The sequence below is a fragment of the Muscardinus avellanarius genome (assembly GCF_963383645.1).
Source record: "Muscardinus avellanarius genome assembly, chromosome: 5".
Classification (NCBI taxonomy): Eukaryota; Metazoa; Chordata; class Mammalia; order Rodentia; family Gliridae; genus Muscardinus; species Muscardinus avellanarius.
Genome location: NC_137790.1, coordinates 134400417 through 134427462, shown reverse-complemented (window position 1 = coordinate 134427462; position 27046 = coordinate 134400417). Strand labels below are relative to the sequence as shown.

The 27046-nt window shown below is 45.5% G+C and overlaps 2 protein-coding genes across 3 annotated transcripts in view; one reads left to right on the top strand and one right to left on the bottom strand.

The window, feature by feature from the left end:
* Positions 1-13467, top strand: part of PCCB (propionyl-CoA carboxylase subunit beta) — a gene marked incomplete at both ends in the record, with an annotated part of 29072 nt that extends 15605 nt beyond the window's left edge. For both annotated transcript variants that reach the window (XM_080695849.1, XM_080695848.1), the window contains 8 exons: positions 1615-1735; positions 3004-3085; positions 7676-7799; positions 10399-10506; positions 10622-10722; positions 10888-10986; positions 12255-12354; positions 13346-13467. In XM_080695849.1, coding sequence (XP_080551975.1) covers positions 1615-1735; positions 3004-3085; positions 7676-7799; positions 10399-10506; positions 10622-10722; positions 10888-10986; positions 12255-12354; positions 13346-13467 — 857 coding nt within the window. The remainder of the gene's footprint in view (positions 1-1614; positions 1736-3003; positions 3086-7675; positions 7800-10398; positions 10507-10621; positions 10723-10887; positions 10987-12254; positions 12355-13345) is intronic.
* A 10490-nt stretch (positions 13468-23957) lies between these two features.
* The window catches only part of STAG1 (STAG1 cohesin complex component), a gene marked incomplete at both ends in the record, with an annotated part of 279463 nt that continues 276374 nt past the window's right edge, over positions 23958-27046 (bottom strand). Inside the window, 2 exons of the mRNA XM_080695497.1 lie at positions 23958-23981; positions 24065-24145. Of these exons, the coding sequence (XP_080551623.1) occupies positions 23958-23981; positions 24065-24145 (105 nt within the window). The remainder of the gene's footprint in view (positions 23982-24064; positions 24146-27046) is intronic.

Genomic DNA, 27046 nt, shown 5'->3' with positions numbered 1-27046 from the left:
GTGGCGGTTTCCCCTAGGAGGCCCAGAGGGCACCGCGTCTCTGTCCTCCATCTTGCTCTCCCACTTTCTTTGTTTCCTTCATTCTTTCTTTCTTAGTAATAGGCCATATACTTTTTTTTTTTTAATCTAGTCCCATTTTTAAAATTTTATTTATTTTTTTTCAGAGGAACTGGGGATTGAATCTAGGGGCATCCTGCCTCTGAGCCACACCCCCACCCAGCCCTATTTATTTATTTATTTATTTATTTATTTATTTATTGTGGCACTGGCGATGGAACCCAGGGGCCTTCTACCTCCGAGCTACACCCCCAGCCTTATTTTTTATTCTTTATTTTGAAACAGGATCTCACTGAATTCAAAGGGCATAAGTGGCTGAGGCTGTCCGCGAACCGCCATTCTCCCGTCTCAGCCTCCCAAATGCTGAGATTACAAGAGTGCGCCACCACACCCGGCTTTAATCTTTATTTTGAAACAGTATCTCACTAAGTTGCAGAGAGCCTCACTAAACCAGATGAGGCTGGCCGCAAACCTGCAATCCTCCTCCCAAGTACTGGGATTACAAGCATGCGCCACTACACCCTGCTCATTTCTCTCTCTTTTTTCTTTTTCTGGTACTGGGGATTGAACCTAGGGGCATTCTACCTCTGAGCTACACTCCAAGCCCTATTTTATTTTTTACTTTGAAACTGGTTTCACTACATTGCCAAGGGCCTTGCTAAATTGCTGAGGCTGGCCTCAAACCTGTAATCCCTCTGTCTCAGCCTCCCAATACTGGGACTATAAGCATGCACCACCACACCTGGCTCATTTCTCTTTGATATACAGCTAGAAATGGGATTTCTGGGTGGACTGATCACACTATATTTAACCTTTTGAGACATGCCAGACTGTCTTCCATAGTGGCTATACTAATTTATAGTACTTTTTTGTGTGTGTGTGGTACTGGGGTTTGAACACAGGAGCATTCTACCTCTGAGCTACACCCCCAGCCCTACTTTTTATTCTTTATTTTGAAATTGGGCCTCACTAAGTAGTTGAGGCTGGCTTTGAACCTGCGATCCTCCTGTCTCAGCCTCCCAAGTACTGGGATGACAAGCGTGCACCACCATGCTCAGCTTTATAATACTTATTGAATGAAAGACGTCTGTGATGTTGAAAGTCCTTTGTACTCATTCCGCAAAGATTTATTGTAGGACCTGAGCACAGAAGGACCCTCGCCAGGTGTAGTGGCGCACGCCTGTCATCCCAATACTTGCGAGGCTGAGACAGGAGGATCTCAGGTTCAAAGCCAGCCTCAGCAACCTTGTGAGACCCCTGCAACTTCATGAGACCGTGTTTCAAAATAAAAAATAAAAAGGGCTGGGGGTGTAACTCAGAGGCAGCATGTCCTTGAGTTCAGTACCAATAAAATATAATAAAATTAAATTAAAGATGCAAGGTGTGTCCCTGCAGAGGCCTGGGCCAGCTCCCCTGGGCTGAGGCTTCGTCAGGGCTCACGGTCGCAGCGTCTGCCCTAGCGGGGGACACGAGGACAGAGCTGTCACTGTGTGGGCAGGAAGCAGCGTCCTGTCTCTGACGGGTACGCTGGTCGCTCGGCCTGCCATGTTTTCTCAGGTGTGGCCCACAGGGCCTTCGAGAACGACGTGGACGCCTTGTGTAACCTGCGGGAGTTCTTCAACTACCTGCCGCTCAGCAGTCAGGACCCGGCGCCTGTCCGCGAGTGTCACGACCCCAGGTGGGTCCCGGCTGGGTCCCTCCCTGCCTTGGCTTGCCCCTCCTGGGCCCCTCTGCCCTGAGCCACTGCCAGGTGTGCCCAGTGCCTATCAGAGGCTTGGGGCAGCTGTGAAGTGTGGTCAGCGTGGCCCCCAGACACGGGGATGATGGCGGCATGTCCAGGTACGGGGGCAAAGGAAGCTCTCTTTTAATTTTTTTTTTTTTTTGCATGGAACCCAGGGGCATTCTACCTCCAAGCTACACCTCTAGCCCTATTTTTTATTCTTTATTTTGAAACAGGGTCTCACTGAGTTGCAAAGGGCCTCACTAAGTAGTAGCTGAGGCTGTCTGAGAACTGTCGGCTTTAATATTTTTATCTTGCAAAGGGTCTTGTGAAGTTGCCAAGGCTGCCCTTGAACAGGAGGGTCTCCTGCCTCAGCCTCCTCCTGTGTACCTGGGATTACTAGGAGCCACCATGCCTGGCCTGGTGTATGTAGTTTTGCTTCTTAATGCGCTGCCATGGTATCTGGAGAACTCAGACTTGACATTTCTAGGTCTTGTTTTGGGCACCGAACCCAGAGGCATTCTCCCTCCAAGCTACACCCCCAGCCCTATCTTATTTTATTTTGAAACAGGGTCTCACTAAGTTGCTGAGGGACCTTGCTAATTTGCTCAGGCCGGCCTCTAACCTGCAATCCTTCTGTCTCAGCCTCCCAAGTACTGGGATTGCAAGCGTGCAGCACCACTCCCAGCAGTGATTGTTCTGTTTTTGACATCCCATGGGAGTGAGATTGGGATCTCCCAGGCCCTGTCCTCTCACCCAGTGTCCCTCGGGCCCCACACCGCGTATGGCCTGTGGGAGGTATTCAGAGAGGGTAAAGGTTAACATCATTCAGTGAAAGAACCTCATCTTTTCACTTTAAAAGAAAACAGAGCCGGGTATGGTGGGTCACGCTTAGAATCCCAGTACTTGGGAGCTGAGACAGGAGGACCGCAGGTTCGAGGACAGCCTCAGCAACTAGTGAGATTCTTCTCAACCTAGCAAAACCCTGCTTCAAAATCCAAATGAAAATAGGGCTGGGGGTATAGCTCAGCGGTATAGTGCCCCTGAATTCAATCCCTGATACCACAAAAGAAAAGAAAAGGGTGGCCTTCTGGGTTAGAACTAGAGTCAGGTTCTGTTTAATGTGGTGACAGAGGGCAGAACCAGCCCGGTCCCCATTTCCTTCCCTGCCTCCCACCCGCAGGGTGACTGGCTCTTCCTGTTAACTGCATGCGCCTCTGTTCTAGTGACCGTCTGGTTCCTGAGCTCGACACAATTGTCCCTTTGGAATCTACCAAAGCCTACGACATGCTGGACATCATCCACTCCGTAAGTGTCGCCCTTCTTGTGCTGCCTGCCCTCACACAGCCATGGCCACGGCCCCATGCTTTGCCCCAGGAGGAGCAGAGGGCCTGGCCTTGAGGTTAGTCAGCACCCGCGAGGACTGAGCTACCCAGCATCCCCGCTAGTTCTCAACACTGAATTGTGAATATTAGTCCATGTAAGTTAGAGGCAAAAATCCTTTGAAAGTTAAGCTGTGGCTGGGTGCCTGTAATCTCGGGATTTGGGAGGCTGAGACAGGAGGATCACAGGTTCAAGGACAGCCTTAGCATCTCAGTGAGACTTTCAGCAACCTGGTGAGACTATGTTGTGAAAACAAAAAGTAAAAAGTGCTGGGGGTGAGCTGGGCGTGGTAGCACACACTTGTAATCCCAGTACTTGGGAGGCTGAGACAGGAAGATGGCAAGTTCAAAACCAGCCTTAGCAATTTAGTGAGACCCTGTTTCAAAATAAAAAATAAGCCGGGTGTGGTGGCGCACGCTTTTAATCCCAGTATTTGGGAGGCTGAGACAGGAGGATCGTGTAGGTTTGAAGCCAGGATCAGCAACTTAGTCAGACCCTGTTTCCAAATAAAATATAAAAATAGGGCTGGGAGTATAGCCCAGAGGTAGAATTCCCCTGGGTTCTCCCCAGCCCTATTTTTTATTCTTTATTTTGAAACAGGATCTCACTGAGTTGCAGAGGGCCTCACTAAGTAGCTGAGGCTGGCCGTGAACCGTGATCCTCCTGTCTCAGCCTCCTGAATGCTGGGGTTACAAGTGTGCGCCACCACACCCGGCAAACACTTCTTAAAAGTACAAAAGTAGTCCTTAGCAATTGGAGAGACATCCCTTCTTGCTTGATACTGGGTTAACATTGTAAAATTGTCAGTTCTCCCAAAGTTAATTAATAAATTTAAGGCAATTCCAATAAACAATTTTTTATAGAATTAGACAAGTTTATATAAAAATGTATGTGAAAAAAAATGCAAAAGTCACTAGGAATATATGACAAAAGTTACAAGTGAGGAAATAGCTGCATCATTCGTGTGTGTGTGTGTGTGTGTGTGTGTGTGTGTGTGTATAAAATCTACCTAATTTTCTTTTTTTAGTGTGGTGCTAGAGGTTGAACCCAGAGGCATTCTACTTCTGAGTTATACCCCAGACCTATTTTATTTTTAATTTTGAAAAAGTGTCTCCAGGTGTGGTGGTGCACACTTGTAATCCCCGCGCTTGGGAGGCTGAGACAGGAGGATCGTACAGGTTTGAAGCCAGCCTCAGCTGTTTAGTGAGGCTCTCAGCAACTTAGTGAGACCCTGTTTCCAAATAAAGTATAAAATAGGTCTGGGAGTATAGCCCAGAGGTAGAAAAGCCCAGTTCTACCCCCGGTACCACAAACACAAAAAAAAAGTTAAAAAAAACAACAACAGTGTCTTGTTAAGTTGCTGAGGCTGGCCTTGAACCTGTGCTTCTTCTGTGTCAGCCTCCCAAGTACTGGGATTACAGGCGTGCACCACCATGCCTGGCTACATGGATGTTTAGCATATAGAAAAATGTTCAGCTTCACTTATGTGCTAGAAACAAACATTAGAAGTGCACTGACTTATTTCTCATATGTTAGGTTAGCCAAAAATAAGTATGTAAAGACTTTCCCTTGGCAAATCTCTGGGGAAGGAAGGACTCTGTCACTCATGGTTGGGAAATCTAGTATTATCTGGGACCAAATGAGTAAGCATTTATGGACTGATCCAGCAAGCCATTTCTATTCATCATCCTATTGATTTTCTTCCTACCATAGAGAATTACAGATAGATGAGTTTACTGCCATTACATTGTCATTTGTAACTGCAGATAGGCTGACAATCCCAAGTGTGAGTTTCAGAATAAGGTACACCACACATAGGGGATTGGCTGAATAAACTTTGGTGCCTTAGAAGCTTTGTGTTAGGCAGAAGTGGAAAAGGAAGAGGACCGTAGCTATGAACTGGCGCAAGGAGATTCGGAGGATGCTACTAAGTAAAATCACCTAACTGTGCAGCAGAGTACTGATAATACACTACTCTTTGTGTAAGACAGAGGAAGTTAAAAGCGATAAATGTAAACATACACAAATCAGAAAATCATATTAGCAACAGAGGATGAGTGGGCAGAGGGTGGAAGGGAAGGGGGTACTGGCAGTACTAAACTAAATGTCTGACATATTAAAAATAAAACTTAGACTGGGGGAAAATTTGAGATGAATTATGGAAATACAGCCGGGCCTGGTGGCGCACGCCTATAATCCCAGTACTTGGGAGGCTGAGACGGGGAATCTCAGATTCACCGCCAGCCTTAGCAACTTCTAGTGAGGCCCTGTTTGAAAATAAAAAATAAAAAAATAGAGTTGAGGGTCTAGCTCAGAAGTAACACACACACACACACACACACACACACACACACACGCACGCACGTACGCACGTACGCACGCACATAAATAAATAGGGAAGGCAAAGATCTTGAAGCAGAATGGTTACTGATGAGTGAAGGAAAACTGGAGGTTAGAAAACCACCATAGTAATCCACGCATATCCATGTTATAGCAGCACAATTCACAAGAACCAAATTATGGAACAGCCCAGGCGTCCATCAGCAGACGAATGGATTAGGGAACTATGGAATTTTACTCGGCCATAAAGAAGAACAATATTATGTCATTTGCAGGAAAATGGGCGGAATTACAGAATATTAATGCTAAGGGAGACCAGCCAGTCACAGAAAGTGAAGGTTCCTTGTGTTTCCTCTCCTGTGTGGAAGCCAGGGAGAAGCCGGGACAGGGGGGCTCCACACGGCGATGGAGGGGGCCGGGGGGGGGAGGAGGGGGGACCTGGTGAAGGAAGCAGTTGAGTTGACCGTGTACATACATGGAATTGTCAGTGCTGAACTCAGCATCGCGCAGCAGGAGACAGGGAGTGGGTGGAACCGGCGTGGGGGTGAGGCTCACCAAGGCTGTGTGCATGGATGTCCCCTTCACTCTGAACTACATAATGATGTGTGGTTACAGTGCACTGATAGAAAAGAAAAGAAGAACCACCTAGCACTCGCATAGTAGTAACTGAGTCAGGGAAGAATCAACAGTGCGTATTGAATAGGAGTGAAGAACTGGAGTGGTTTATTTGTTGATTTAGGTTGTGGTACTGGGGATTTGACTCTGGGGCATCCTACCTCTGGGCTATAACCCCTGCCCTATTTTATTTATTTACTTATTTTTGGTGGTACTGGGGATGGAACCCAGGGGCATTCTACCTCCAAACTACACCCCCAGCCCTATTTTTTTATTCTTTATTTTGAAACAGGGTCTCACTGAGTTGCAGAGGGCCTCACTAAGTAGCTGAGGCTATCCGTGAACCCAGATCCTCCTGTCTCAGCCGCCCGAATGCTGGGATTACAAGCGTGTGGCACCATGCCCGGCTTAGGAGAGGACTTTACGAGGCGCTGTGGGACAAGAGCGTGCCACTGTCCCTGCCTTCAAACTCCCAGCACAGGACCTGGCAGCACTCTTCACATTCAAATTCCATGATCACTTTTTCCATTTGTTTGTTTGTTTATTTATTGTGGTACTGGGGATGGAACCCAGGGGCATTCTATCTCTTAGCTATACCTCCAGCCCTATTTTTTAGTCTTTTTATTTCTTTAATTTTAAAATTTTATTTATTATTATTATTTATTTTTATTATTATTAATTATTATTTGGTGGTACTGGGGTTCCTGAAAACCATTCTACCTCCGGGCTACACTCCCAGGCATAAATATATATATATATATAAAATTTTATTTGGAAACAGGGTCTCCTAAGCCAGCGCGGCTGGCTTCGAGCCTGTGCGATCCTCCTGTCGCTGCCTCCCAAGCACGGGGATTACAAGAGTGCGCCACCACGCCTGGCAGTCTTTTTATTTTTGAAATGGTCTCACTAAGGGCCTTGCTAAGTAGCTGAGGCTGGCCGCAAACTAGGATCCTCCTGTCTTAGCCTCCCAAATGCTGGGATTACAAGTGTGTACCACCATGCCCGGCTCTGTGTTAGAGACTTTTATGTCCGTTCAAAAGTATTTCAAAACAGAAAGGTAAAAAACAAATGGTCATAAATACAAATTCAAATTGTAGGACCTCTCAAATAAGCTGCGCTGGAGGCCCGCTCCAGCTCAGTCTGGTTGGCCTGTTTTCTCAGAGACCCTGCCTAGCACTGTAATTTTGCAATATCAAAGTCTAGTTGCATTTTTTTTTTTTTTTTTGTACTGGGGACTAAACTCAGAGACTTTCTACCTCCAAGCTATGCCCCCAGTTCTGTTTTATTTTATTGATACATATTTTTGTGGTGCTGGGAATGGAATCTAGGGACATTCTACCTCTGAGCTACACCCCAGCCCTATTTTATTTTTCATTTGCAAACAGGGTCTCGCTAAGGTGCTGAGGGGCTCACTGAGTTGCTGAGTCGGTCCTTGCACCCGGGACCCTCCTGCCTCCGGCTCCCAAGTCCTGGGTTTACAGGCGTGTGTCCCTGCACCTGGCTCGTGGTTTCATCTTGTCTTTGTTGTTCGGGCACTCAGGAGATGATTTATTCCCATAGGTCATTGATGAGCGAGACTTTTTTGAGATCATGCCCAATTATGCCAAGAACCTTGTCATCGGATTTGGGAGGATGAACGGGAGGACTGTTGGGATTGTTGGCAACCAACCCAAGGTGGCCTCAGGTAGGAGGGGCGAGGCCTGGGCACCTGGGCCAGGGTTGGAGGCCGGAGCTGCCTGGGCTGGGGGTGGGGGCTGTCTGTCTTCTACCCTCTTCTCAGACACGGTCTTCCATGGCCAGAGCACAAAACTCAAGTGCATGATGTAAAAGCAGCTTTCTGCTTGTAATCCCAGTACTTGGGGGGCTGAGACAGGAGGATCGCAGGTTTGAAGCCAGCCTTGACTACGTGGTGAGGCCTTCTGCAACTTAGTGAGAGGATCCTGTTTCCAAATAAGAAATACATTTGTGCTGAGGGTATAACTTGGAGGTAGATGCCTCTGGGTTCAATCCCCAGTACCAAAAAAAAAAAAGTGACTTTCCTTTTTAATACTAAATATCTTCAAAATGCCCCTTTCATTCCCCCTCCTTTAAGCAACCCCACCTGTTAAGGGTTTATAGCCCACTTCCCTCCTTAGCTCATAAGGAAAAAGTTTACATTTTATTTTATTTTATTTATTTTATTTTGAGGTACTGGGGATGGAACCTAGAGGCATTGTACCTCTGAGCTACACTCCAAGCCCTATTTTTTTTAGTCTTTTTTATTTTAATTTTGAAACAGGGTCTCACTGAGTTGCAAAGGGCTTCACTAAGTAGCTGAGGCTGTCCACGAACCGCGATCCTCCTGTCTCAGCCTCCCGCATGCTGGGATTACAAGTGTGAACCACCACGCCTGGCTAAAAATTTCCATATTAGAGGTTGACTCTCTGTCCCCTCCCCAGTTAAGTATATGACTCAACTGAGTATGGTGGTGCACACTGAGTATTGGGGTTCCATCCAAAGTAACACAGGCACGCGCGCGCGCACACACACACACACACACACACACACACACACACACACACCTCATCTCTCTGACAAAGTTTGTTCTGAGTCTCTCCTTGCTTTTCCAGTTTCTGTTGAGGACGGGAGTGTTGAGTTACCTACGCCAACATTTTGTTGTTTACTAAGAGCATTTAAAGTTAGGGATTTTAAGACAGACCTGCTAATCCAGTATTTGTAATCCCGCTGTTTGTATGAATATGTAGAAGAGCTGGGGAAAGCTGAGTGTGGTGGCGCACGCTTGTCATCCCAGCATTTGGAGGCTGAGACAAGACGGAGGTTCAAGGCCAGCCTCAGCTACTACTTAGTGAGGCCCTTTGCAACTCAGTGAGACCCTGTTTCGAAATAAAGAATAAAAAAATAGAGATGGGAGTGTAGCTCAGAGGTAGAAAGCCCTTGGGTTCTATCCCCAGTACCGCAAAAAAAAAAAAAGAAAAAAAAGAACTGGGGGTGTAGCTGGTGGTGGAACATTCCTGTATCAGATCAAACCAAGAACCACAGCTCTGAGCTACTCATTTTGATGGGTTTTGACAGTTTGACAGTTCTCTACACCCTTACAGTCACTACCTAAAACAAGTGCTAGACATTTTTTATCTCACAAAGTACTTTCTGAAGGAATACATATTTTTTGAGAGGTGTGTTTAATTTTAGTTTTTAGGGCTCTCTGTATATTCTGGATGCGGATTCTTTGTAGACATGTGTACTATACAAATTTTTTTCCTGGTATGTGACTTGCCTACTAATTTTCTCAATGGTGTCTTTTGTTTTGTGGTACTAGGAAGTGAACCCAGGGATGCTCTACCTCCAAGCTACACCCTAAGACCTTCATTTATTTATTTATTTATTTATGTATTTATTTATGTATTTATTTATTTATTTTTGTGGTACTGGGGATAGAACCCAGGTATACTCTACCTCTGAGCTACACATCCAGTCCTATCTTATCTCTTATTTTGGAACGGGGGTCATACTAAATTGCTGAGGCTAGCTTTGAACCTGTGATCCTCCTGTCTTATCCTCCCGACTACTGGGATTACAGGCGTGCCTTACTATACCCGGTTTACTTTTTTATTTTGAAGCAAGGTCTCACTAGGTTGCGGAGGGTCGCGCTAGGTTCCTCGGGCTGACCTCAAACCTGTGACCCTGTTGTCTCAGCCTCCCAAGTTCTGGCATTACAGGTGTGCAACACCATGCCCAGCCTTTTCATTGTTTTTGTCTGCCTTTATATCTATACCAAAATGTTGGAGGTTTGGGGATATAGAAATATGAAAGTTTATTTTAAGTGAAGGAAAAGTAGAAGACAAAAAATCCTCCCCCACACAGGGGAGGGGGTCCCTGAAAGAGAATAACCCCATATTGTCTTATGTTTTATGTTTCCCCCATTATAGTTTTATGTTTCCCAACCTGTAATAAATTTGATATCTTGGGGACATTTGGATATGTAGAAAATCTCTTTTTGTGTGTGTGTGGTACTGGGGATTGAACCCAGGGGCATTCTAGCTTTGAGCCACATCCCAGCCTGATTTTATTTTTTAAATTGGAGACAGGGTCTCACTAAGTTGTAGAGAGCCTTACTTAGCTGCTGAGGCTGGCTGCGAACCTGTGACCCTCCTGTCTCAGCCTCCCAAGTGGTCACAGATATGGTGGGCTGTGCGCTGGTGGCTCTTGTGGGTGGAGGAGTCCTCTCTGTGGGCCGAGTTGGGTAAGGCCTAGGAGCTTAGTCTGGGCGACCTCTCCCACTCTAGGGTGCTTGGATATCAACTCATCCGTGAAGGGCGCGCGTTTCGTCCGATTCTGCGACGCGTTCAACATCCCCCTCATCACCTTTGTCGATGTCCCTGGCTTCCTGCCTGGTAAGTCGCTGGCGGAGCTGGGAGAGGTGACCAAGCCTGGTGACCGGCGATCTCCCCGCATGGTCTGCAGACCTGCGGGCCTCCGTGACTACCTCTGACTCTTCCTCTCGGCCAGGCACGGCGCAGGAGTACGGGGGCATCATCCGGCACGGCGCCAAGCTGCTGTACGCGTTTGCGGAGGCCACTGTGCCCAAGGTCACAGTCATCACCAGGAAGGTGAGCCCCTGACCGTGGCCCGTCACCAGGTGCTGCTCAGCCTGCTTCAGGGCTGGTGGAAGGCCTGTCCTGGCTCTGTGCCCAGGTTACCTGGCCTCCAGGCTCTGCCAGGACAACTATCTGGCTGCCTCAGGTCCTAACGAGGAGCATCTGGGTCTGTTCTAGGCCTATGGTGGCGCCTATGATGTCATGAGCTCCAAGCACCTTCTAGGTGACACCAACTACGCCTGGCCCACAGCGGAGATTGCCGTCATGGGAGCCAAGGTGAGGGCCCAGAGCTGCACTCCCCATCCCAGCTCAGAGCTCAGCTGGGGCCCTAGGGCTAAGCCCCACCTCCTGCCCCCTCTCCTTGAGCCACAAGCTGGTATCTTCGAGGCAAGGGAAGGAGTGAGGCAGAAAGGGGCTTAGAGTGGGTTTGAAGATTTGTAAGTAACCCTGAGTGGTAGTGCACACCTGTAATCCCAGTACGTGGGAGGCTCAGACAGGAGGACTGTAGGTTTGAGGCCAACCTCTGCAATTTAGCAAGACCCTGTTTCAAAATAAAATAAGAAACCAGGCATGGTGGTGCACACTTGTAATCCCAGGATTTGGGAGGCTGAAACAGGATGATCAAGGTTTGTGGACAGTCTTAGCTACTTAGGCCTTCCGCAACTTAGTGAGACCCTGTTTCAAAATAAAGAATAAAAAAACTAAGGCAGGGGTTGTAGTGCGGAAGTCGAATGCCCCTGGGTTCCATCCACAGACCCGCAAAAAAAAAAAAAAAGAGCTGGGCTTGGTTGTAATCCCAGTACTTGGGAGGCTGAGACAGAAGACCGCAGGGCTAGGGCCAGCCTCAGCAGCTTAACAAGACCCTCAACAACCTAGTGAGTTGTTTTTATTTTATTTATTTATTTATTTATTTATTTATTATTATTATTATTATTATTTTTGGTGGTACTGGGGTTCCTGGAAGCCCTTCTACCTCTGGGCTACACTCCCAGACCTATTTTTACATTTTTATTTGGAAACAGGGTCTCCTAAGTCAGCGCGCGCGGCTAGCTTCGAACCTGTGCGATCCTCCTGTCTCCGCCTCCCAAGCGCGGGGATTACAAGCGTGCGCCACCACGCCTGGCAGTTGTTTTTATTTTTTATTTCAAAATAAAAAAAGTAGCCGGGCGTGGTGGCACACGCTTGTAATCCCGGTATTTGGGAGGCTGAGACAGGAGGATCGCGGTTCGAGGACAGCCTCGGCTACTACTTAGACCTTTTGCAACTCAGTGAGACCCTGTTTCCAAATAAAGACAAAAAAATAGGGCTGGGGGTGTAGCTCGAAGGTAGAATGTCCCTGGGTTCCATCCCCAGTACCAATAAATAAATAAATAAATAAATAAATAAATAGGACTCAAGGTATATATAGCTCAGAGCTAGAACACCGTTGGGTTCAACCCCTAGTTCTACAAAATAAATAAGGAAAAAAGAAGTTCACCGCACACAGAGTGACGAAGCGGCCAGGCCGCCTGTCCTGTGAGGCCCATGGATTCCTCTCTTGACAGGGTGCGGTGGAGATCATCTTCAAGGGGCACGAGGACGTGGCAGCTGCGCAGAGAGAATACATTGAGAAGTTCGCCAACCCCTTCCCCGCGGCAGTGCGAGGTGGGACCCCTTGCCCCCACTCTCTCTCTGCGAGGCCCTCTGCAGTGGAATTTGTTAACGGGGGAGGGTTCGGCGTGTGTGGACAGTCAGGTCTGCACAGGTGGGTCAGAGGTGTTCCAGTTAGCCAGGGTGATATAAGAACCCACCCCAGGCCGGGCATGGTGGCTCACTCTTGTAATCCCAGCATTCAGGAGGCTGAGACAAGAGGATCGCCATTCACAGACAGCCTCAGCTACTTAGGCCTCTGCAACTCAGTGAGACCCTGTTTCAAAATAAAGAATAAAAAACAGGGCAGGAGTATAGCTGAGAGGTAGAATGCCCCAGTACCCCCCCCCCCCATGAACCCAAACCTGGTGGCTTAAGCCACCGGCCACTTGTGGTTCTGAGGGTTGGCAGTGTGGGCTGGGCTCCAGCGGACGGCGGCTCGACAGGGCCTTGAGAGGCCAGGAGCAGCCAAGTGGCCTCGTGGCCTCCAGGAGGCCAGTCTAGGCCTCTTTGTGAGGTGTCCCAAGGACAGCAAAAGGGAGGCCAGGAGAGCTGCAGGGTTCCCTGGGGCCTCGGATCGGAAGTGGTTGGTGTCTCTTTGGCTGTATTTTCTTGGCCAATGCAAACCTGAAGGCCAGGTGAAGAAATAGACTCTACTTACTTCCCCAGGGGGCAGCGAAGTCGTGCTGTGAAGGACTGGAGTCTAGGGAGCCATCCTCACAATACGGATGCCTCTCTGTAGAATTCCTGAGTAGGAATTCTACTCAGCCGAATTCCTCTTGGCTGAGTAGAGGCCTTGGAGCAGGCTGGGTGGGGAGGGTCAGGCTTTCTTTTCTTTGCAACATGCTCTGTGGCCAGAAGTTGGGGACCTGGTGGAAGAGCAGGCCGGCTCCTGGGGTGCAGGGTGGGGGTGTCAGGTTGGCCCCGGGATGGCTCCTGGCTGAGCACAGGTCTGTGGCGTGGCCTTACCTGGCCGTGCTGTGATCGCCTTCCTGAACTCCACCAGGGTTTGTGGACGACATCATCCGGCCTTCCTCCACGCGTGCCCGGATCTGCCGTGACCTGGATGTCTTGGCCAGCAAGAAGGTGCAGCGGCCTTGGAGGAAACACGCAAATATTCCACTGTGAACAACTGGACAGTAACGCGGGAGCGGAGTGACTACTCTCTGGCCACTCGTCGCCCGCCGCTGCCTTCTGCACTCGTGGAAGCCTGGGAGATGAATACGCAGCAACTTGGAATAGCTCAGCTCATTAAATTCTAGAGTGGTCTCTCTTGTGCCTTCCTGTAAAATGATTTGCCTTATTAAAAATCTCACTTGAATTTGGTGTGGTGGCGCATGCTTGTAATCCCAGCATTCGGGAGCCCGAGACCAGAGGATCAGGGTTCAAGGACAGCCTCAGCTACTTAGTGAGGCCCTCTGCAACTCAGTGAGACCCGGTTTCAAAATAAAGAATAAAAAAAATACGGCAGGGGGTGTAGCTTAGAGGTCGAATGCCCCTGGGTTCCATCCCCAGACCCGCCAAAACAATAAAAAATAAAAAAATCTCACTTGAAAGACAAGTGTAATGGTGCATGTTTGTAATCCCAGCATTTGGGAGGCTGAGACAGGAGGATCGCGGTTCGACGACAGCCTCAGCTCCTACTTAGTGAGGCCCTTTCCAACTCAGTGAGACCCTGTTTCAAAATAAAGAATAAAAAATAGAATTAGGGGTGTAGTTCAGAGGTAGAATGCCCCCTGGGTTCCATCCCCAGTACTGGAAAACAAAACAAAACAACAACAACAACAACAACAACAACAAACTCACTTAAAAGCTCGGCATGGTGGTGCATGTTTGTAATCCCAGTACATGGGAGGCTGAGACAGGGGAATCACAGGTTCACAAACAGCCTCAGCTATTTAGGCACTCCACAACTTAGAGACCCTGTTTCAAAATAAAGAATAAAAAATAGGACTGGAGGTATAATTTGGAGGTAGAATGACCCTGGGTTCAATCCCCAGTACTGCCAAAAAAAAAAAAACACCAAAAATAAAAATCTCACTTGGTGTTTCCTTAAGTTTCACTTTTTGTATGGTAGAAATATGACAAACCAAGAAAACTAGAAAGATAAGAGGATGTAGTATCCTTACCTGGAGCCAAGCCTCTTGTGACACCACTGGTTGGATGGAGTTTAAGAGTATCCCCTAAAGGTTTGTTGGGTGGAGAGCTTGGTCTTTGGTGTGCTGATGTCAGGACTTGCACCTTTGAGAGGTGAGTTTTGGGGGTGTGCTCTCAAAGGGATTGGGGACTCTCTTGCTTCCTTTTTGGTGAAGGGATGGCATACATGTTCCCACCTTGTGATTTAGCCAGGTGAGTCCTCCCCAGAGCCCAGCCAGTGGTAATACCTTGCTCACCTGTGAGCTAAACAGACCTCTTTTCTTTATAAGGTCATCCTCCTTAGGTATTTTGTTATGGTAATGAAAACACTTCTGTTTATTGTTTTCCTTTGTTATCCAATAATTCTTATCCACTGGTGAGATAATATGCTTTTAGGATAATTTAGTTCTCAGGGCTTTGGTTTCCTTACTACTAAAGTAGGAATGGTAGAGTACATCCTACCTCTGAATTCTTTCATGGGTTGTTAAGGGTTGAATGAGCTGTTTGTGACTGTGGTGTGAGTGTGTCTAGCAGGACAGATATGCCAGAAGGTGTACCCATAGTGACTTCAGTTATTTTCAGAAGTGTGTTCTCATTGTGTGTGTGTGTGTGTGTGTGTGTGTGTGTGTGTGTATGTGTGTGGTAGTGGGGATTAAATCCAGAGGCATTCTAACTTCACGCTACACCTCCAGTCTGATTTTATTTCTTATTTGAAACAGGGTCTTGCTAGGTTGATGAGAGTCTTACCACTTGCTGAGGCTGTCCTCAAACTTGCTTAGCCTCCCAAGTACTGGGATTACCAATGTGCACCACCATGCTTGGCTTTGTGTTCTATTTTACAACATCTTATTATTAAAATTGTCAGGCCAATCGAAATGTAAGAATTGTATGCTTTTTATCTCTGAGCTACAACTCCAGGCCGATTTTTTTATTTTTTATTTTTGGTGGTACTGTGGTTCCTGGAAACTCTTCTACCTCTGGGCTACACTCCCAGACCTATTTTTATACTTTTTTCTATTTGGAAACAGAGTCTCTTAAGCCAGTGAGGTGATACTCCTGTCTCCGCCTCTCAAGCGCGGGGATTACAAGTGTGCGCTACCACGCCGTGGCCAGCCCTATTTTTTATTCTTTATCTTGAAACAAGGTCTCAGTAATTTGCAAAGGGCCTCACAAGTTGCTGAGGCTGTCTGCAAACCTGCGATCCCCCTCCAGCCTCCCAAGTACTAGAATTACAAGTGTGCGCCACCATGCCTGGCTACAACTTCTTTTCATTAGTCCATCTGAGAGTAAGTTACTGAGTCATGATGATTTGTTCTCCAGCACTTTATTATTTATTAATTTATTCATTTATTTATTTATCTCTGGTGGTACTGGGGATGGAACCCTTCTATCTCCAGGCTACGCTCCCAGACCTATTAATATAGTTTTTGGAAACAGGGTCTCTTAAGCCAGCGTGGCTGGCTTCGAAGCTGTGCGATACTCCTGTCTCCACCTCTCAAGCACGGGGATTACAAGCGTGCACCACCACGCCCAGCTCTTCAGCACTTTAGTGTATCATCCTCTGGGAACAAAGTCCATTGTCCATTGTCCTGTGTGGTTTTTCCTGACATGGACCCAAGTTGCTTGCCAGTTATTGTGTAGACGCCCTTCATCTTGAAAGTGTCACTGTCTCCTGATGTTCTGATTCAGAGAAGAGAAGCACTTGTGTCCTTTTAGCGTGTTGCTTCAAGAAGAGCGTCACATCCGGTTTTCCTGTTGTTGGTAACTGACGAGATCATGTGGATGCAAAGATTCCGCCATGGTTACCATTTTCTCTTTGCAATTAGCTGTTTTGTGAGGAATTTTTTTTTTTTAAGTTAATCCCTAACTTTACCATTGGGTTCATTATTACTATTTTAATTAATTTATTTTTTTGGGTGGTACTGGGGGTGGGACCCAGGGGCTTTTCTACCTCCGGGCTATACTCCCAGACCTATTTTATATTTTATTTGGAAACGGTCTCACTAAGTTGCTGAGAGCCTCACTAGTAGCTGAGGCTGGCTTTGAACCTGTGTGACCCTCCCAAGCGTGGGGATTACTAGCATGTGCCACCACGCCTGGCAGAGTTCATTATTTTTTAAAATGATTATTGGTGATTGGAATGGTACATGAAGGGACTTCCACCTGCACACAGCATCATCTGGCATGGTCCCCTCCCCACACCTCTACTTTCCCTCGCCGGAGCCCCTTCCACTACTCTCCTGAGAAAACACACGTGGCCCTTGATTCTTCTTATCTGGCTTATCTCAGGGTCCTGTTCTCCGTTTTCCTGCAAGTGACATAATTTTGTTCTTTTTGACTGAGTAAAATATCATGTTGCATATATAGCACATTTTCTGTATCCATTCACCTCCTAATGGACACCTAGTTTGGTTCTATAATTGGGTATTGTGAGTGGTGCTGCTTTAAACATGGATATGCATGTTATCACTGTAATAATTTATTTATTTTTTTTGCAGTACTGGCAATTAATTGAACCCAGGGCCATTCTACCTGAGTTATACCCCCAGCCCTATTTTTTATTCTTCATTTTAAAACAGGGTCTCACCAAGTTGCAGAGGATCTTGCTAAGTAGCTGAGCCTGAACCCATGATCCTCCTGTCTCAGTTTCCCAAGTAATGGGATTACAAGAGTGTACCACCATGCCCGGCTATCACTGTAATATTCTGACTTTATTTCTTTTGGAAAGATACCAAGTGTGGTACAGCTGGGTCACATGGTGGTGGTTCCAGTCCTGGTCTTTTGAAGAACTTCCATACTGATTTCCATAGTGGTTTTTATTAATTTACAATGTTGTGGGGCACCCTTTTTTCTTGGTGGTGGTGGTACTTGGGAATGAACCCAGGGGCATTCCACCTCTTAGCTATACCCCATCCCTGTTTTTTTTTTTTTTTTTTTTTGGTGGTACTGGGAATTGAACTCAGAGGCTTTCTACCTTCAAGCTACACTGCCAGTCCTGTTTTATTTTTTAATTTAATTTTTAATTTTTTGGTACTAAGTGTTGAAACCAGAAGCATTCTACCTCCACAATATACCCCTCAGCCCTATTTTATTTCTTCTTTGGGAACAGGATCTAAGTTGGCGAGAGCCTCACTAAGTTGCTGAGTCTGGCTTTGAACCTGTGATCATCAGCCTCCCAAGTCCTGAGATTACAAGCGTGTACCGCCATGCCTATTCTTTTTTATTTTTTGTGTGTGGTACTGGGGATAAGAGCCCAGGGGCCTTTTACCTTCAGGCTGTTTTTTATTTGGAAACAGGGTCTTGCTAAGTTGATGAAAGCCTCACTAAATTGCCAAGTCTGGCTTTCAATCTGTGATCCTCCTATTTCAGCCTCCCAAGTACTGGAATTACAAGTGTATGCCATCACCCTAGCTAGTGGTTGTTTTGATTGGAAAATGTTGTTTCTAACTGTATCATTGTCTACATTTACTACTTTGAACTCTAAGCAAGGAAGTTTTTTTTTCCTTTTTAATATCAATTTAGATTCAGGGATTTTAAAAAATTCTCATGTGTTCTTTTTATTTACTTTTTCTTTTGTGGTACTAGGGATTGAACCCAGGGGTGCTATACCACTGAGCTATACCCCTAGCCCTTTTTATATTTTATTCTGACAGTTTCTCACTAAATTGCCCAGGCTGGCCTCGAATGTGTGGCCCTCTCAACCTCCTGAGCACTGGGAATACAGGTAGGTGCCACTGCACCTGGCGTACTATGCATTTCGATGCCCAGTATTTCCTGATTTGGCTAGTGGCGGCTCCTTCAGGCCAGTTCCCTGGGTTCTTGTGATATTTCTGTATTTTCAGGCATAGATAATGTTCTGGGTCCATCTCGTATTTTCCTCGCTCAGCCCTGGAACCGGCAATTTCTCCAGGAGCCGTCTTTCCCTTCAGCAGGTGCATCATGTAGCTGAATCGCCAGCAGGTGTTTGCTCACATTTGACACATGGGTGTCATTGCTTCTAGGCATTTTCAGCAGCCAGAGCTAGGGAATATTTATATAAACAACTGTGCAGGTGGGATGCATGTGTATGTAAATATTATATTTTAAACCCGTGAGCTCGTGATGACTCTCAGCCAACTAAGCACCATGGCGGCGTCGTCTTCCCCATTCCCAGTTTGATTTTTTCCAGTGATCAACTAGGCTCCACTGTCCTAGATGTGCTTTCCTCATCTGCTCAGTGTTGCAGTACACACATGCTTCAGAATCACTACGTCTGTGTTAGTAAAAAGATTTTCTTCTTGCTTATCTTTTAATTGAAGGTACATGTTTACGTCACGTGGGTTAGTGACTGAGTAGAAAGGCTTATCACTGTGAGTTAGTCTTTGTGTAGGCTGTTGGTCACTTTAAGGTCTTTTCTCCATTCTTTCTTGACTTTGAGTTTATAAAGCATCTGCAAGCTGATTTTAAGTTGGGTTTCAGGGTTGGCCGTGAGGTGCTGCTCCAGGCCACTGTGGCATGGCTTCCTCCATGTCAGAGGCCTGGTGCCTTTCTGCTCTCTAGATTTTTCTCTGTCCCCGGCCTGTGGCTCCGGAGGTTAGTGAGCACTGTACTGCGTGGATGCTGCATCCGTGTTTCCCGGTCACTTCAGCATGTAGCTGTGTATCCTCCACCTTCCCCTTCTGGCAGTCCCATGATTTGTGTAAGCATCCTCAAAGGTCCATGTGCTGCAGGCTGGGTCTTCAACCTGTGGCGATGTTGGGAATTTAGAAATGGAGCCTAGCTGGAGGTCAGGTCACTGGGGAATGCCCTGGAAGAGTATTGGGATCCCAGCCCCTTTCACTTGTTCTTTCCTGGCCACCATGAGGGAATCAGGCTTTCTTCCTCAGCCACAAAGACCCTGCATGATATTCTGTGCTGCCATTGGCCAAAAGCAACAGGGCCTAGGGACTGTGGATTGAAACGTCTTAAACCATGAGGCAAAACAAATCTTTCCTCTTCCTTTTTTTGTGGTGCTGGGGATTGAATCCAGGGGCATTTTACCTCCGAGGTACACCCCTAGCCCTATTTTTAATCCTTCATTTTGAACAGGTTCTTGTTAAGTTGCTGAGGTCTTCACCAAGTTGCCAAAGCTGGCCTATCCTGCAATCCTCCTTTCTCAGCCTCCCAAGTACTGGTATAATAGACACGTGCCACCACACCTGGCTCACCCCCAGCCCTTTTATTTTTTTTGGAGTCAAGGTCTTGCTAAATTGCCTAGGCTGGCCTTGAACTTGTGATCCCTCTTGCCTCAGCTTCCCAAGTACCTGGAAGAATAGGGGCATACCATTGCACCTGGTTGAGCTTTTTTTTTTTTTTTTGGGGGGGTAATTGGGAATGGAACCCAGGGGTGCTCTACCTCTGAGCTATACTTCCAGCCCTATTTTATTCTTTATTTTGAAACAGGGCCTCACTAAGTTGCTGAGGCTAGCTGCTAACCCGCAACCCCCCTCCTCTCTGTTTTCCAAGTACTGGGATTACAGGCATGTACCACCATGCCCAGCTTGGAGGCTGAGAGGGGCACATGTCTGAGGCTGATAGCTAATGCTGGAGGAATCAGCACAGAAAATCATCTGGGCTAGAGGTTTGGGGAAAGCCTTAGATGGTAGGAGTGATGTTCTCTCCAGAAGCTCAGCTGGCTGAAGAAACATGCAGCTCCCAGCCGTGGAAGACGTGTCAAGTGGCCCATAGCTGGCCTCAAGCACAGTATTTCTACTGGCTGTTGTGCAGGAGCACTTTTCCCAGCTGGTGCCATACCTCAAGCGCAAAGAGAAAAATGTTGAATTTTGTAACTCTAGTCGAGGAAGCTTGGGTTCACTGAGCAGAGGGCTCCCAAGGGTTGCCTTTGAGACAGAGCAGCTGATAGGGGAGTTGTGGTAGAGATAGGAGGTACTGCTAGAACCATGCTGGACATCCTCTGCCATGCGTTACACAAACCAGTTCCTCTCCAGACACAAGGCTAATGAGTGGTGAAGCTGAGATTTGAACTTGGACAGGTATGACCATAAGCCAGTGTTATAACCAAAGTACAGCCACTCAACTGGCGAGGCGGGTGGGATGAAGTTGTGAGGGTTGGTGGAAGAGAGAGAAGAGGGGAGAGGTGGTCTGTTCACCTGGGACTGTATCTCAGAGAACTTAAAGAGCTATCACACCTAGACACTTCCTAACACTGGTTACACAGTGGTGCCACCAGCCAGCCAACCAGACATCATTTTGAGTTGCTGGATTTTTGGGTGCATACCCTCAGCCTTCTGTTGCTTATTAGGCCATTTTGTTGTGAAAATTATGTCTTCTCTGGTCATATCTTGGTTTCCTCGATCCTGTTTTCTGCCTCTGGATGCACTGGTACTTAAGTTTTGACTCCCCAGCCCAAGTAAGTGTATGAAGGACACTTGGCCACTGGCAGTTAACGCTCTGGATGGAGTTGATGACCTGAGACTTTACCTGTTTGACAGATGGGAATGTTCTGTCTTCCTGGTTCCACAGGTCTTCTGGAGAGCCATGGCTTTGTTGGGTTAGTGAGGACCATTGGTCCTGTGCTCTTGCCCTTCCGACATCAGCGAGGGTCCCTCATATTCCATGGAGCTGTGGCACTTGATGGGCAGTGTCGCAGTCGAGGGCATTCGAGGAATCTGGCAGGTGTGTTCCAGATAAGGCGGCCTCAGTCGTTAAGTTCTGACCATGTCTCTACTGTCCTGAAGACACCTCCATTGCATGTACCTGGGAGCAGAAGGATGCTGTTAGAAAGTGATGCTTGACAGACCCTCACAAAGCAAGCAGCTCGGAGGAACAGGATGGAATCTTGTTTGGTTTGACAGGAAAAGCCTGAGCGGGCACAAAACCTTATTTCCCCTTGAAGACATGGTCCAATTGATTCTGCTTCCACATAAGAACCCATCAGATTTGTAACACGCATTGGGAAAGCCCTAATCTCAAAGCTTGTGACCTTCAAGATGAGCTGTCAGACCCATACTCCTCATCTAGCCTGTATGGCTGCCTGGAGAGGTCACCAGCTGACTCATTTCCGGGTCTTTAGGCATCTTGAGCTGTTTAATGAACTCAGGCCAAAGGACACAGCTGGGCTCTAGAGTGCAGTGGTTGTGACTTGAGAGGTCTGGCTATAGCTGTTAGAGAAGCCCTCATTTCTGGAGCTACACAGAATCCAGATCTTCTAGAGCTGTTTTTGGGGTAACCCTGTATGAACTCAGGCAGGGGGACTTGCGCTGCAGGCAGCGGGTGTTCCCGAATGCCTCACCCTTAATGGCCTGCAGGAGACTCCCTCTCACCTGAAGCCAACCTGGCTCTTGGCTCTCTCCTGGGAAATCCAAGAACTTAAAGGAAACTTATCTGGAGCCAATCCCAATTTCTTCCTTAAAACCTCTCTCTAATCACATTAATCATTTGAAAGAGCAGACTCTCACGAGCAGCCCAAGAGGAAATAGTGTCCTTCAAGCTTTACCTAGCAGGAACAATAGGATGACTACCACAAGCCTGATTTTGAATAGTTTATTAAAGGAAAGGTGAAGCGTCAGTTTCAAATTGTACAAAAGGAAAAAAACCTCATATTGCAAATGTACAATTTACAGAATTACTAGCAAAACCAATCAAGGAGACACTGAAAATACAAAAATTTGATTGACTTCGAACTGAACTGGAAACCCATTGGAGTAGATAGTAAGCCTTTTTTGTTGTTGCACGGTAGTCTGTAACTCTAAGTCAGCATCTGTCTTCCACAAGAGACTGCCAGGCAAAGGCCCATTCTAGGCCTGTGCCAGGGCCCCTCCCGGCTCGCTCCGTGGCCACGACCCAGGCAGCCCGGGCTGGACAGATCAGCGGCCCTGCCCCTTTACCTCCAGTGAAGCCACATTTCTAGGAGACAGTGAGGCTCCAGCTCCCTTAACTGAAGCCCAGGGATTGCTGAGTTAGCAGGTAAAATATTTTGGTGACCAAGTTTTTTAAATTTTATAGAACTGTACAAATGTTGAGAAAAATCTATTTTATGTCGGTTTACTTAAAAGGATGAACAAAATCATCCGTTTTGCTTTCCCACAGAAAAGAGAGGTGCCCAGAACTTTTAAAAATGTTTTTTCATTTTTGGTAAAAGGGAAAGCCTCATGGTTCTGTCGCAGCTACTTTAAAAACCAGCCCAGAAACAGCTGTGGACGGATTTGTTTGGAAATAAGGCTTATATTAAAAACCAGAAAGGAAGAAACCAAGTGGGCTTTTAAAAACAACAATAGCAGCATGTTATAAAAATCTCATCAGATTGTAACTCTAAATCATTGAAGACTGTCCTGAAAGTCATAATTTTCCCCAAAAGAATTATTCTTAGTATGCACAATTAACACTGAAATGTAGCTGTATTTCAAGGTAATCTTAGGAACTTCACCCTCTAAGCACAGACTTCTATGCAGCACATACTTCTAGAATCGGCAAACTTAATTCACAAAATTAGCGCATAAGGGTATTAAGTGCATGAGAAGTAGACACAGTTATGTTACACTTAAAATTTTGAATGGCAAAGGATTTCTTCATAAAAAAAACGGAAGTCTGTGTAATTTGAATTTGAAGGGCATGAAATAAGTGGTACAAACAGCAAACTGATAACTTGAGAACCATTTTTGTTTTACTGAGAATACTTTATTTGCTGGTAGAAGTTGCTAAAAATGCACAGAACAAATACCAATAGAAAATGCACTGTATTCGAATCTCCCTATTCTATATAAAATGAACGGTGTACAGCATCTGTTGGAAAAATGGCTGCATGGACATCTATTTTATGCCCACTTATAAATAAAAATAAACCTTTTTATTCAAGAGTATATAAAATCTGGGATTTCGTATCCATATCCACAGAGGGTGTGTGGTTTTTGGCAGAGATGCACGATGTCGGAGTTTTGTCTTCGCGTTTCAACGCTCTTTTGTTCCTTCATGTTTCTGTGTTCCGCAAGGTCAACCAAATCCAGTGAGCTCCAAAAACACTCTTCAGCAATTAGGATGAGCTGCTTACTCATAGGTTTAATAAAAATGGTTAGCTTTTAAAACATAAAAAGGCAAAATGTTAAAACAGTTTTTAAATTGTACAACAGGAAAATAAAGTTAAAAATATTTTTTTACTCAATGTTGAGTTTTTTCATAAAACAGGTGTATAACAGTGTATATCTTGACAGCTGTTTTAAAAATTTAAAATTCTTCCTCCCTCCAGAAAAACACACACATCTGTACTAAGTCCAGTATCAGGACACAAATGATTTTTGGGTCAGTCTTTCTGAGGTGACATTCACCAACATTTCCTTGGGTAATTTACATGCTCCTCTGTCACTGCAAAAAGGGACTGACTTTAATCATTTGATTAAAATACAAATCAGATCACATCAAAAGTGTTTTTTCCCCATACAAGCTATCACAGTATATAGGCCTCTAGCTCTAAATAATAGAGTTCCAGATTTGTAAATTTTCTTCAGACTTCAGAACATAGGCATTCCAAATCCCTAGAAAAATAAGAAACACAATTAATTTCAGGCATCTATATGAACACAAGAAACCATAAATAAAAAAGTAATGTAATATTTACTGAATCATCTTCTATGATAGCTGCAGAGTCAAAGAAGTCTGGCCTCAGTTCAGCTCTCTCTCGCCGATTTCTTGACGGGGGCTGAAAAGAGAAATCACTTAAATTTTTTTCCCTGGGATCATGAGGCAATACATTTTTACTGATGGTAATGCTAGCCACCTGATACAGTATGATGGGACTCCATGTACCAATCACCTTGCTACAATGTCAGACATTTGCTCAGTCCCCAGCCAACAGAAGTGTTATTGCATTAGCAAATTATTACACATTGGTCTTAGGTCTTATAATCAGGATCTTGTTTCTGTAGCTGGATAACTTTTAGAAATCATTAACGGCCTGTTAAACTTTTTTTTTCTTTTTTTTTTTATTGGTGCACTGTATTCATACATCATAGTGGGATACAAACTTTTGTAGACATACATGCACACATCGCCCAGTCAGCCCCCACCCGATCCCCACCCCATTCTCTCCCCATCCCTCCCTCCCATGCTTGGCTTAGTGGTTGACATCTAGTATTATAGCAATTTATCCAAAATTAAAAATGATAATCCCACATAACAGTTTCATTTGTCTGATACCAAGCTTTTGATGACTTAAAGATAACATTTCAATATTTCTTTTTACTTTCTTTCTTACCAGAGAATATTTTTTTTTCTATTTTTTTAGGTGAAAGTATCATATATTTATATATTTATTTTTCAGAAAAAAACTCTATCCTAATATGGAATATGGACTCTAGATACCCAAAACGATCTCGAAAAAGAACAAAGCTAGATGATATATATTTTCTGATTTCAAACCATATAAAGCTACAATAATTGAAACAGTGTAGTACTATTCTAAAGGCAGATATATAAACCATTGGAGTTAAATAAAAGCCTAGAGCTAAATTCTTCCCTATATTGTCAAGTTATTTTTGACAAGGTTTCCACGAACATTTGGTGGTAGAAATAATAATATTTTAACTAAATATTGTTGAAACATAATAATTACATGGAAAAGAATAAAGTTGGACCCTTACCTAATCCCATATACAAATATTAACTCAAAATAGATAAAAGACCTAAATATAAATCTTAAGACTATAAACTTTTAGGAGGAAATCTGGGTCATAAAACCTCACAACACTGAAATTGGCAGTGATTTCTTGGATATGATTTCAATGGCACAGGCAAAAGAAGAGTATACAAACTCCCTAAAAAATAAAAAACATATTGTATATCCAAAGACAATGTAAACAGAGTTAACAGTTACTAATAGAATGGGATAAAATATTTCCAAATGCTATATCTGAAGGTATATTAATATTCCAACTAGAAATCCTAAAAATTAACAACAATAAAGGCAAACAATACCATTTAGAGATAGGTAAAAGACTAACATAAGTAATGAATCTCCACAGATAACCAATCTTAGTTGACTGTTGGATGGGAACTCTTGTTTCTCTGGTTCTGGTGTGTGTTACCTATTTCTTCTTTGTAGTTAATCTCTTTGAGTATTTTCTCTAGTGCTGGTTTTGAAGACATAAATTCCTTCAGTTTCTGTTTGTCATGGAAGCTTCTTATTTCTCCATCTAATTTGATAGAAAGTTTTGCTGGGTAGGAAATTTTTGGCTGGAAGTTGTTTTCTTTCAGAGTTTGGAATATGTTACTCCAAGCCCTTCTGGCTCCCATGACTTGGTTTGGGAAGTCTGGAGTGATTCTAATTGGTTTGCCTCTGAATGTCACTTGGCCCTTTGTTTTTGTTGCCTTTAAGATTCTCTGCTTGGCTTCCACATTGGTCATTTTGACAATTATGTGGCGTGGGGATCCTCTTCTCTGATCCTGTCTAAAGGGAGTTCTATAAGTTTCCTGGACCTGTGTATCAACCTCTTGCTCTATGTTTGGAAAATTTTCTGCTATTACTTCCTTGAAGAGATTGTTGATCCCTTTGGTTTCACTTTCTTTTCCCTCCTCTATTCCAATTATCCTTAGGTTAGCTCTCTTAAAATGGGCCCATATTTCTTCAATATCAGATTCCTGCTGTCGGATATTTTTTCCTAGATTAGAAACTATGCGTTCATTTTTGGATTGCTCATCTTCTAAGAGCGAGATTCTGTTCTCCATGTGGTCTAATCGGTTGTTTGTGCTTTGAATTGAGGCCTTTACTTCATTAATTGCATCCTTTATCTCTTTTTGGCTCTCTCTGAGTTCTTTTCGAAGCACCTCTATTATTTCTACAGTTATTTTCCTGATTTGATCTTCTAGGAATCTCTGAATTTCTGTTTTATCGGGTTCTGATGTTGTGGGGTTGTGGGCATTCATTGCTCCAGTATTATTCCTCTTTCCCATGATTTCGGAAGTTTGTGCCTTCTCTGGGTTCTTCCCTTGGGTCACTATGACTTCACTTAAGGTGTTCTGGATCTCGAGTCAGTAGTATCTCAGACCCCACTACTCCTTTACTGGGTTGTATCACAGAGTCTCTGACCCAGAGAGTCGATAGAGGCTGCTTTAGACTGTGGGGGGTGCCAGGTTGCACGTTCTCCTATGGTGTGATATCTCTGCCACCGCCACTCCCCCACTGGGTCAAGTCCCAGGGAATACAGTACTGGGATTTCTCCTTTGTGGCCCGCAATTTGACTCACTGTTCTTGAGTACGCAGATGTAGCTGTACTGGATTCGGTGAATTCTCTGCCGCTGCTGCCAGTGGCAATATGGCGCCGCTGCCATGCCCTCGGTCGTGAGGCTGGCGTATTTCTTCTTGGTTTTGATTTCCACTCTGAATCCCTGCAGCGTGTGCTGAGCTCAGCCACTGGGAGCTTTAGATTTTACCTGCGGCGAGAAATCCCGCCTGGCTGTTCCGCAGCGGCTCACCTTGGCTTGCTGTAGCCGTCAGGTGAATTTGCCGCTACCGCCGGCAGTATGGTGCTGCTGCTGCGTCCTTGGGCGTGAGGCCAGTTATCTCTTCTGTGGCTCTGAGCTCTGTTCTCAGTCCGCTTTCTCT